Source organism: Phacochoerus africanus, chromosome 7 (assembly GCF_016906955.1).
Source record: "Phacochoerus africanus isolate WHEZ1 chromosome 7, ROS_Pafr_v1, whole genome shotgun sequence".
Taxonomy (NCBI): Eukaryota; Metazoa; Chordata; class Mammalia; order Artiodactyla; family Suidae; genus Phacochoerus; species Phacochoerus africanus.
This window is the reverse complement of record NC_062550.1, coordinates 79,161,460-79,174,382: the sequence shown is the minus strand read 5'-3', so window position 1 is coordinate 79,174,382 and position 12,923 is coordinate 79,161,460. Positions and strand designations below refer to the sequence as shown.

Sequence of the window (12,923 nt, the reverse complement as noted above, 5' to 3'; positions counted from 1 at the left end):
TGTCCCCATTTAACAGATGAAAAAAATGAACCTCCAAGAGGTTCAAGAGCTTGACAAAGGCTATGCCATCAGTTAGTAGCAGGGCTGAAACCTATGCATGAAATCTTTACATTCCATTCCCTCAACCTGCAGTGAACATCTTTTCTAGATCACAGAGAAATGAAAGTCAAGGCCAAGGTGAAGCCATCCTTGAAACTAGGAGAACCCTAGCCGTTCTTGTCCAGGCTCTTCTGGTGCAGAACAAACACAGACAGAAAAAGCAATAGACAGAGCCATCTTGAGGTCTGAAGGATCCCTTCCTAGCTCTGGCTCCAGGTTCTTCTAGACCTTTCTGCAGTCATGCTCTGCTTTGAGACTTCTGATGGTCCCAGCCCTGGACTTTCTAGTTCCTGATAGTCTTCTGCTATGTGCCTTTGCCACTAGCTACTCTGTTTCTACTGAATTTGCCTTCTGCCCCTTGGCTTTTGTTTTCAGAGGTACCTATAAAATAAATAAAAGCTGAGATAAGAGGAATTCTGTCTACAGAAAATGTTTCTCAGCAGCAGTGTTTCTCAAAGTGTGGTTCTCTGGCAGCCTGCATAGGCATCACTGGTGATGCTTGAGAGGATGCTGGGTTCTGGGTTCCACCTCACACCTGAGGCATTCAACTCTGAGTGTGAAGCTGATGGATCTTTTAAGCAAGTTCTCCAGGTGATTCTCACACACAGTAAGGTTTGGGAATTGTTGATGGATATAGAGGGTTTCATGCTTAAGAATCTCAGGGCTGATTCTATATTTTCCAAACATGGAAAACACTAAAGTCTCCCTGCAAAAAGAAGCAGAATGAGGAGGAGCTGATCAAGCTAGTGTTTGAGGTTCACTTGGAAATTTGTGGGCTACTACGCCTTGAGCATGTTAAAATACAACGTATAGCATCATGTTTTGCAGATTTTACCTGGGTTTGACCAGAAACAACTATCTTACAACATCACATAAAGTCAAAGGCCCTTCAGAGGAGAATAGTGGTACTCTAGAGTGGCTTCAGCAACTTCTTCAGCTGATTAATAGAATAAAGAGAGCATGTATATCTTATTCCCAACCTCACCATTCTTCCCTCCTTGCAGTGGTTTCACCTATGGTCACTATAAGATTGGCTGTGAAATCTGTGAGTTTGTTTCTATTTTATAAATAAGTTCTTTTGTGTCATTTTTTAAAATTAGATTCACTTTGCTGTACACCTGAAACTAATACAACATTGTCAGTCAACTATACTCCAATAAATTAAAAAAACTCCAACCCCCACAAACAACTAAAAACAAAACCCCAAACAATACTAAACCCTCCAACCCCCCCAAAACCAAAAAACAATGAAAGCACCAAACAAAACAAGAGAACAAGAGGGGGAAAGTTCTGACATTCTTCAGCCTCCAAACCTATCACCGTTTTCCTAGAACTTTTTATCTTCGATCTGGAGCACCACATGACCATCTTAGCACAACCTGCCTTATTTTGAATTTAAGCCCTATAATCCTCAAATACCTGCTGGCAGGTCCAGGCACCCAATCACTTGCATGGGTCATTCCAGGGAGAAAGAGTGACCTCATCTGTGTCTTCCCAATCAGAAAGGAGCAGTTCTCAATGATCAGTATCACCTAGGGCAGCTTTACAAAAGTCCCATCCCTTGACCTTTGCCCAGACCTATTGGGTTAGAACCACTAGGAAGGGAGCCCAACAATCTGTATATTTATAAAGTTCCCCAGATGATATGATAACCAGCATAATTTAATAACCACTACACCAAAGCCTTAACTGCAATGTATTTCCACCTTCTGGCAGATTTTATCAACGTGTAGTCTCTATTATAAAAACTTAGCTAGTCTTTCTGTCTTTTGAGTTTTTAGAAAACAATCCTTGGTGGGACGAAGGTTATAGTTCAAATGCACAGGAGGCTTTCCCTTGAAAGGAATGATGCTGAATCTTCAGAGACACCTGTATGCCTGGCTCCCTTCCCAGACACGGCATACAATTTTTAGGTGTAATTTTGTATTCATATTCTTAAATAGAGCATTCCCAATTGTGTGAGCTTTTTGGATACCACAAAACCTGTCCCTACCCCTTTCTAGAAATGACAGCATATATGACAAAGCCATGCAAAAGAGCCCCTAATTACATATTTTGAACAGCTTTATTTTTCTTTCTGGCCAATGGGTTCTCCAAATATTTTTTTCCCCATTTTTTTAAACCTGATAGTCAATACTCAAGCAGTATATTTTTGACAAGTCTTCTGATATTCAGTCAGAGATAATATTAGGGCCATGATAGTCTGGGACAAGAGCTGAGAACAAGAACAGATGGTTCCAGCAAAAGCCCACCCAAAGGGATATGAGGATGCCATGTGTGTGATAGCTGTTTTAGAAGTCCAAGAGGGTAGCATGCTGCCGAGATTAAGTGGGGACTCTGAAACCACACTATGTGACCTGAACTCAAATTGATTGATTTACTCAGTGAATTTAATAGAGGGGCCTCATTCATTCTGAATAGGAAAAGAAACCTGCTGCATCTTCCCTATTCATGAGCTCATTCTCCAATTTAAGAAGGTCGCTTCATGCTCAAAGCAAAAAACAGCCCTCAAGTTGGGAAGCAAAGAGATTCTCTCTCTCTCTTTTTTTTTTTTCAGTACTCAGATGTTCACGTTTTCTGGGCTCAGGCTATTTTTATTTGGCAGCACAGACGGCAGTGTAAGCACAGATTTCTTCAGCAGTTTTTATTAGAGCAGGTGTGGGATCTTAAGCCATTGTCCTTAAAACACATACACAGTCACTACCTGAATTTGGGAACTAATGCCATTCTTTCTTTGTGATCATTCACTTGTCAGCTTCTGGTTATAAAGAGAAATAAAGGTATAAAACGTAACCCCAGGAAGCCTTTTTGAGATGAGAATGCCTGAGATGTTGTGAAAGAATATTATAATAAATCATATTTGAGCCATTTCGAGAGCAGGACATATCTGAAAATGAAATAATCTGAGGATCCACCAGAGAATCACTGGTGACCCATATGCCACAGCAGTTAAGTTTTACTCAATCAAATGGGAAGTGGCTGAACTCCCTAAAGGCACATGGCCCAACTGGAGTCTAGGATTTCTTTGTTTGGATCTCAGCAGCAAATGAAGAACAAAGCAACAGAAATATTAATGTGGAAAAAATATACTGAGCTGAATGTTCTGAAAAAGAAACCCACCTAATGAATAAAACCAAGGCGGAGTGGCCTCCGGAGCATGGCAGAGGTAGCTAACAATTCACCCCAAAGATGTGTCCTTCCCTCTGATAACCCTAGGCTGGCACACTTGACATCCAATCATGATGAAAAGACTTGACATCATAGGTGGCTGCCCAACGAGAGTCCGCATCTCCCCATTCTCCTTGATGATTCGTGGGGCTCTCTCACTAGTTATACCCCATGGAATGTGGACAGAGGTGACATGCTCTTCCAGGCCAGGTGGTTAAGAAACAGGCAAGCCTTTTTAGTCAATTCCCCCATTTGCCCACTGGATGTTGATGTTGCAATGGAAGTCAAAGTCCCAGAATGATGGTCCAGAGCGCCCTGGTGATCTAGAACCACCCTGTATGGTTAAATGAGGCAAAGACAACTATATTCCTGTAAGCCCCTGCAATGTTACTATGTGCTTTTTTTTTTTATAGTAGCTAGCATCACTAACTAAGAGACAGTCAAATTGTGTTCAAAATTATACCTGTTATGTGAATATGATATTCCTCCTTGAAGATCTTCTGGAAGAAAGGAATCTTGAACTGCATGTGAGGCGTGTGCAACCCAGGAAGATTTACATCAACGTCTCCCATGAAATGTGGGAATTCCCAGTCCTGTCAGAGAAAATTGACGTGAAAACATTATCTGTGATTTGTTTCATTCCTAAGCAGCAAAACACCAAAGATGGACTTTTCTATAAGCACTTATTTTAAAATCCTTTAAATGCAGCCAGCTGTTGGGTGTATCAGTTTTATTCTGTGATGGTTATTTTATGTACATTAGGTTGCAGCATGCATTCAAAATCAAAATTAAGACATAACTTACATCCTCAGATTTTTTCCCTTTAATGTGGTAATAAGAAACCAATGCAGAATTCATTTGCATCTATATATGTTTATCTCTTTCATTCTGGAGACCTGATCTTAAATTTTTTATAAAAAGGAAGTGATCCATATTTTACATAAATATGGGGTAATTTAGTTATAGTTTGTTTCACTATTTTTTAAAAATAAGAACCTTAATAACAGCATATTTTGTGTAAGAAGACAAAGTAAAGGAAATTGAATTCACTTAACCAAGTGCCTCAGTTCAAATCAAGGGAGTCTTATTAATCATCTCTACTAGCATCTATATGAAATGGAAAAATGCCAAAGACTCTCTTGCAATTTAGCATCAGTTTCAATCAAACGATAGAGGCCCTGACATGCTAGCATGAAGGGTAAGCAGTGAATTACTCCCCAAATTGTCATTAGTTATTTCCTTGTTGTCAAGGCAAAATCAGATGGGATGACCCTCCTTCTTGTAAGGAAGGGAAACAGATACAAATGAGAATATTTTTAGGTGTCACATCGGCTCTTTGTTGTTGGATAGTGGCACGAAACTAAAGTTCATAATCACCATGTGAAGAAGAAATACACTAAATAATGAAAAAACATTTAAGTTGAAGCCACTGACAGTAAGAGACCTATTTTGATTTCTAGTGATGAAATCCTAAATTGAGAGTCCTACACTGAATGAATATTTTGAAAGAACTTGGATATGAAAAAGTAATAGACAAAATATTAAGATTTCAATCCACCATTTCAATATTAAAAAGTTAAAATCCTCCAAGATTTCTACATATTGAGCTAACAAAAGTGTGCTACATAATAGTGTGCCTGAACATGTGAGGAGTTTCTGTGTCCATCCCACTCTCCTCTTTGCTTAAAGTTCTGATTAAGGGAGAACAGACTTTAAGGAAAGGAGAATATGTGAGTGGTGGTAACTAGGAAAGCTTTCAACGTCTATTCATTTCTTTTTCTTTTCCTTTTTGTTAACAGCCTCATTTGAGGCATTTGGAAGTTCCTGGGCTAGGGGTTGAATCAGAGCTGCAGCTGCAGGCCTCACCACAGCCACAGAAATTCGGGATCTGAGCAGCATCTGCAACCTACGCTTGCAGCTTGTGACCCTGCTGGATCCTTAACCCACTGAGCAAGGTCAGGGATCAAACCTGCATCCTCACGGACACTATGTCGGGTTCTTAACCAACTAAGCCACAATGGAAACTCCCAATGTCTGTAAATTTCTTAATCTATGGATCACTTAAATCCTTTAAAAAGAAATAAATACACAAGAAGAAAAAGTGAAAAAATGCAATATCATTCCTTTCTGTTGATGTGTATGCACATATCTTGTTGGTCTCACCTCTCCTAGTTTTTCAGATGTCGCCAGCAAATAGACATGTAATTTGGGAAATTCAGAAAGCCTAGAGCAGGAGAGCTGAATGAATTTGGAACATTGCAATCTAAAATATTAGTAAAAAATCAATTGGTAGTAATACCTGTGAACTATTGCATTTCATTAAAGTGCATTTGCCTTGTTTTTTTCCCCACTGAAACTATCTTGTTCTTTCAGTGTTACTGGGAAGCTTTTTGCAAAGAGAATTGAAATTGAATTTGGCCTTAAATATAAACTGACACTTCCCATAAAAAATTATGCTTGGCAAATAAAGGAACCAATAACCAGGGTATCTTTCACTAACCCTAGATAACAACACAAGTATTACCAGTAGAGCAGTTCTCTTTTTCATTTCTTGGTTTAAGGAAGAGAATACTTTTTGGTAGTCACTTGGCAAGTGTACCTAGTAAACCTTTTTAGAAAGATGTTCTTGGACTGTTATCATTTAGCTTTTCATTTAATGAAAGGAATGTTTTCTACTGGGTATGAAATTGGTTTTAGTTTGAAAGTAATCTCTAGAGCTTTCTTGTAGCATGGGATCAAAATTTCATTCACCCAAGAAAGGTTCCTCAGTCATTTCCCACTTGTACTTGAAGAGAGAAAGAAGAATTAAGGAAATGGAGAGCAGAGGAAAAAGAAGAGAAAGTCTTGCTCTTTATCTGGAAGGTGGCATTTTCCTTGTCTTTTTTTAAAACACTGAATCAAGGCAGGGAGTACGGGGGAAAAGTGTGGTGCCATCTAAGACATTTTTTTTTTTAAAAGAGAACAAATAAAAAAGAACTGACACACACATTGTCTTAGATTCCTCTCTTCTACGTTATTTTTTTTAGATATTATAATGTGCAGGTTTTTGGTTTTCAAAACTTTTTTCCTTGGTCTTCGAACTCCCTATCTGCTTTCTCTCCCTGCTGCTTCGATTTCTGTAGTATAATTCCTACTCTGCACATTTCTGCAGACTCATTGGTGAATCATGTACACTCTGACCTTAACTTGACTTGGAATGGAATGGTAATAATGATCATTGCTACTGCTTCAAACATATGTTGGGCTCATCTTTTTTTTTTTTTTTTTGACTGAGGTATGAGTCAAAAAAAGTTGACTGGGCCACATAAGTTCCTGGGCCAGGGATTGAACCCACACCACAGCAGTGACCTGAGCCACCGCACTGAGCCACCAGGGGACACCCTGTTTGGAGCTCATCTTAATGGACAATGGGCCACAGTGGGTGGTGATACCCCAAGTACTTATTTACAGAACATAAAAAAGGAGGGGGGATGATATTCTGAATCCCCATAGGTTTCAGTCTCTTCATTTGTCAACCTCACAGCTTCTTAAGAGGGTGAGACAAGGCCAGGATGGCAAGTAGCACATTGCTGGAGACAGTGAAGAGACAGAGAAATGGCCATCAAGCCTGGTTGATTGCCCAGCATGATTCTAAGTTCAGGTTGATCCTGAGAGTGAAGCAGAAGAGGCAGATATGTCTGTTTTCAGGAGGACCACACATAAGGCTGCTTCTGGGTCCAGGTGGAAAAGGACAAAAACCATTTTCTCCTTTCTGGCCCCATCCATTGCACAGCACTGGCTTTCTGAAGTCTCTGATGAGACTTTAGTCAGAGCAGAGTCCTCCCCCAGGGTACCAGAGCAGGACCATAGGGAAGGGCGCCTCCCTCCAAGGGACGTCATGTGAGGTAGCCTCAGAAGGAAGATAGACAGGAACAAGTGGGTTTCTTGTGCAATGAGGGTCATACTCTGGCCACCTCCAGAAATAACTGTTGGGGACTTTCACTGTGGTAGAGGGAGGCACTGCTACTATGCAGGTAGGAGCTGGTGAGCTAGCAACATGTGACACTAAAGGCCAAGGACACTGGCAGACACTCGGGTTATAAGGTATAAATTATCAAGCACTTGCAATGTTCTAACATCTCCTGGGGCTATATATGCATATATACATTTGTATGCAAAATGATCTTTATTAACCCATTTTGCAGATGAGAAAAATTTGCCTCAAAGAGGTTAAGCCATCGCAAAATGATATAGCTGTCATTTGGCAGAGCCCAAGCTAAACAATCCATACTTTCTTCTGGGCCATGCTACCTCCAACTGTGAAAACTGAAACCTTCCCTGTGTTTCACTCAGTACTGGAGTTCTTGGTACGTGTTATACCTGTTCTAATTGACAATTGCTGATGGCAGACATTGACTGCTCATCTCTCACCAAAAGCTGGCTCCATGAGCTGGCTTTAACCTATTTTTTCCTCTCAGAAGTTCTCTTTCTCTCTGTATGTACACACACACACACACACACACACACAGTTTGGCCACCCCATGGCATATGCATATGGAGTTCTAGGGGCAGGGATCAGATCCGAGCTACAGTTTTGACCTACACATAGGCAATGCCAGACCCTTAACCTTTGTGCCAGGCCAGGGATCAAACCTGTGTCCCAGTGCTGCAAAGATGCCACTGATCCCATTGCACCACAGCAAGAACTCCAGTTCTCATATTTTATCTGATCCTAATTTGAAGAGGATCAAGTGTAACTTTCTCTCCACTAAGCAACTGTCTAAAGGATAGCTGGTTTCTTTTTTTTTTTTTTTTTAAATATTTTTTTTTATTTTCCCACTGTACAGCAAGGGGGTCAGGTTATCCTTGCATGTATACATTACAGTTACATTTTCTCCCCCACCCTTTCTTCTGTTGCAACATGAGTATCTAGACAAAGTTCTCAATGCTATTCAGCAGGATCTCCTTGTAAATATATTCTAAGTTGTGTCTGATAAGCCCAAGCTCCTGATCCCTCCCACTCCCTCCCCCTCCCATCAGGCAGCCACAAGTCTTTTCTCCAAGTCCATGATTTTCTTTTCTGAGGAGATGTGGATAGCTGGTTTCTAATCAGACTGATGAGCAGAAAGATTTGCCTAATGGGCGATTACTAGCAGATATTGAGATTCTCTTGGCATGAAAACTAAGGATGTAGACCAGTTTCATATGCAGACTGTAGGTAAATATTATGAGTGTCATGGCTTTCTTTCCACCTGCATAGATCTAAAAATGATATTTTGAACACAAGATGAAAATGTTCAATTAAGAGAATGATGAGGCAAGATGTGCTTGGCTACCAAGACCAGAGTAGAGACAGGCTGGTCCTGTGATTGCATGTTACAAATGTTCATTTATTTTGTTCTTTAAGAAATGTTATCAGTATTCAGTAATTCAAAGCTTCCTTACTCCAGCCTGCTCTTAAATCTAACATTACCTTTAGAGGTCTGTCCTATCAGTGGCTCAGTAATATGAGAATTATTTAGGTACCTTGTGTCATGCACCCTATTCCAGTTCTCATCAGTTTATGGTGATGAACAGACTTCCAACTTTGTCTCTTGCTTCATATATGAGAAACAGTTGATTTCTATTCAGATGGGTATATTTCCCATGGAAAAGTAAATGAACAGTGCCATGGAATACATCTACTCTTATTTCTCACACACAGCCATTTACTTTTGCCTAGAGCTATAAAGATCACATTTGAACATATAATTTGGACTGATATGTCCAAATGTGATTCTACCCAAGTGTGGCCCTATTATTCATGGGCTGCATCTGGACAGAATCTCAGGACAATGTTAAATACAGAGGCAAGATGGTCTCAGGATATCCTGGATTCATCATTTCCCCACATTTTCTCATTGAGACACATGCCTTGGGGCCAAGGAAAAGTACTTGATACTGTGCAGAGGAACTCAAGCTTGAAACCAACAGTGGTTTTGAATTCCCCAAGTGGCATTCAATTTCCCAAATCAAATGGAGGGACCTCATTTCTATTTTGAGATGCATTAGAGGATAAAAGTATAATAACATTGATTACGCTACCCTGCAAAAATAAAACCACAATATCAGAACAAAAGTCCCATCTTGGGGGGCCAAGACTGGCCACCTGGTTTTTGCAAAATTTAAGACACAAATTAGATCATACTTTACTAAAAAGTACTGATAACCATTTAGAAAAGAATTAACATATGGATGACTGCGTTACTATGCTGTACAGCAGAAATCGACAACACTGTAAATCAACTATACTCAACTAAATACCTAAATAGTGATTAAAATACCAACATTTTTTCAATGTAATAATTGAAGAGGAGAGGTCTATCTCCTCTTTAGAAGCATTAGATTATAAAGCTTTAAACGATTTCAAAAGCCAACTTTACAGATACGCTTTTTTCCTTTTGTTAATCCCTATTCCTCCTAATTTTTCAGAACTGAATTTAGATCCATGAATATCTGACCATCATTCAACCAAAAATGTCCCCAGCTTGTAAAGTGTCCTTAGCTTTTCTACGCTTATGGTGTCCTAGCAACAGGATTTTAGATGACAGCGAGCAGTGGTGGCCTGAAGAATTGTACTCATGCTCTGGGTGATATTTTTGTTTCTTATTGAGAATCGTGAGCGCCTGATTTCTTTCAGCAACACTCCGCTTCTCCTAATTGGCAAAATTGCCGTGGTATCACTTGGCTGAATAAATCCTTGGAAACCCTGACATATAGTAGATGTTGCTTATTGTTTATTGCCTGCCTGCCCTGTTGGAACGTAAGCTCCAGGGAGCTTACAGAATTTTATCTTGTTTTTTTCACTGTTATATTTCCTGTATCTGAAGTAGTGCTCAGTCTACAGTGAGAATGCAAATACTTAATGAATTGATGAATGGAGCTCTCTGAAAATTAAAGATACATAACAATCCCTTTCTGGTTTCATGTAAATGAAAACAGGATGAATTTAGGGGAACAAAGACAACACAACAAGTACTTGTTTTGTTTCAATAATATTATACAACAAACTGAGATTCATTATTATGAAAACAATGGTTGTTTCATTTTTTTCCCCTATAAACAATGTATGCTGGAATTATACAGAGTAACCCAAAGATGAAGCCATTTGCCAAAGATCACAGAGGGAGACTGGATAATGAGAGGAAGAAAGTGAAGTCAAATGTAAATATTGTGAGATGAGGCGGTTAAGTTTGGGGAACCAGTACAAATTGTCATTGGGCTGATCTAAGACACTCCTTTAGCCACCATGAGAATTAAACAAGCTCATGAGACATGTCCAACCAAGTCAGAGAACAAGAGAAGAGAATGGAAACCTACATGTGATTTTAAAAAGGTGGGGGATAATTTCCCACAGCAGATAATTCCAGGAAGGTTATCAGGGCAAAGTTGAATATCAGAGTCGCCCTGCAGTAAATGTGAAGGGTGTACAAAAGAGAGAATGTTACCTCCTAGATGTCTTTTGACAAACACTCTTTTCTTACAGGTTGTACTCTCATTTTCTCCTAATAGTCACTGTTGTTTTTTTTCCCCTCAAGGGGAAATGAATTCCATAACCTTCTGGAGTTCTCTCTTGGGAGTCATATATGCTATTTAAAAGATTTAGAGCTGTTGAGGAAAAATCTTGGCTCTCTGGTTGAAGTAGGCTTTTTCAGCAAGTAGTAGAGATGGCAGACCTTATTTATCACTAAAACAAATCCAAGTCAAACGGTAAATTCTTACTTAAAATGTCTAAAGATGTTGACTCTTTCATGTGTTTTTGTGCATTCGAAGATACCGATGAACTCTCAAAATTGTTGTTGCCCAAACAATCTAATTTATCCTAAGGGCCTCTTTTGTAGTGTGATTTAATGTATTTTCTTCATCAATAGGCTTTCTTACTTGCCAAGGCCAATAGGAATTTTCCTGGCTGATTCTGAAACCAACACACACCAATGGGATGTAAGTAACGGTTTAGTGTTCATAAAAAAAAAAAAAAAAAGCAAATAAGTCAAGCCCAGAGTAGATTTGAGAAGTGAGTGTAGTTTGCTACTTTTAGGAGACTTTACCACGAGGCTCTGGAAGGATAGCAGTGAATTTTTTTTAAAGCAACTTTTATTATAAATAGGTATCTTGAAAGCATCATTCCTTTAAGCACAAAGTGGAAGAGTGTCTAATGAAATGCACTGGGCTTCATTTACAGATGTCCTGCCCTGGCAGATGGATGTGATGGAGGACAAAATAAAAGTTAGTCTTGTTAAGTGTTTACAACTAATAGAAATGCATCATGTGGCATCTAGGAATAACGGGAAATCAATACCCCTCACTAGGGCAATACAGTTCACCTGTATGCAAGGAAAGAGTGCTTGACATTTTAGAGACTCCTACATGTGTGTCTTGTTGGGGGTGTGTGGGGGGAGACAAATCATTAATGATGACAAGTTGCTGACATCTAAAGTTAGTGCAAAGTCTAAAGAAACAGAGCACCATAACTCAGTGATAGGTCCTTTTTGGATAAAGTCTTCCATTCATCATCAAACAACAACTTGACCTACTTTGCACTTCTTAAGAAGAATGAATATTATATACATATATAATAAATTGGCATTTTTTTACTTAAATGGAAAACTCCTACTCCTTTTTTCTTAATAAGGAAAGAGTGAAATCTAGCGGAAGGAAGTTTCTGGACAGCACACTTTCATGTTATTTTTCAGACACTGGCTGCAGTTCAATAAGACACAGCCCTTGCTTATACTGTGCTTTATTGTATTTGCACATTTGGTATAAACTGTCACTGCTCCAGGGTCTGTTCTGGCTCTGTACATGCTGCTAGGAATGGTCACATTCAATTGTCTGAATGACTAATTTCTTCTATAGGCTACATGGGAAAATTAATTGCATACTGTCAAAAGGGTAGATAGTATCCTTGGTAAAATTTTCATTTAATATTGAAGTCATTTTTCTCTGTGAAAAATAATAATAGTGGAGATCAGTAGGTAAATGTGATTCAATATAAAAATTTCACAAACAATAAAGAGGATATGAAGTTGGTCTAAATATCAACCGGGTAGTTGAGTAAGGACCTCTAGTATTTCTTGCAATAGTTTCACTTCTATTTTTATGATTTTAAAAATTAAGAATGTTGAGCATATATTCTCATAGAAAATAGACCACTCAGTCAGAAGATAGCAATATAACATTGTGTCAAATAGTGATAAATGCTCTAAAGGAAATAAATCAGGGTAAGGGGATGGAGGGTGGTGAGTTAGAGGTAGGTACTAGTTTGGTTAGTCCAAAAAAAAAAAAAACTTCTTTGAGGGTGCCATTGGTATGAAAGAGCAAGCTCTGCAAATCTATGGAGGAGGAGCAGATTAGCTAGGAGGAGAAAATGCAAATGCCCTGAGGAGGGAAATGAGATGGGATTGCCCAAGAAACAGAAAGGTTAGAGTGGTTATAGGCAGCAGAGTGATGTGGAGAGTGGTAGTCTGGCTACAGGAGAAATAAAGGCCAGTTGAAAGACAACTGTAATAATTTAGGTGTGAGACGATGGAGGTTAAACAATGGTGGCCAGGGGTTCAGATCAAGAAGTATTTTGAAGGTATCACCAACTGAGCTTCTGAATTTACCAGTTGGTCAGGCAACTGGTAAATGATACTATC

General features: G+C 39.2%; 1 protein-coding gene across 2 annotated transcripts in view; it reads right to left on the bottom strand.

Annotated features, from left to right (window-relative positions):
- Positions 1 to 12,923, bottom strand: part of TMEM117 (transmembrane protein 117) — a 483,071-nt gene that overhangs the window by 10,585 nt on the left and 459,563 nt on the right. For both annotated transcript variants that reach the window (XM_047788017.1, XM_047788018.1), the window contains one exon: positions 3,731 to 3,860. In XM_047788017.1, the coding sequence (XP_047643973.1) occupies positions 3,731 to 3,860 (130 nt within the window). The remainder of the gene's footprint in view (positions 1 to 3,730; positions 3,861 to 12,923) is intronic.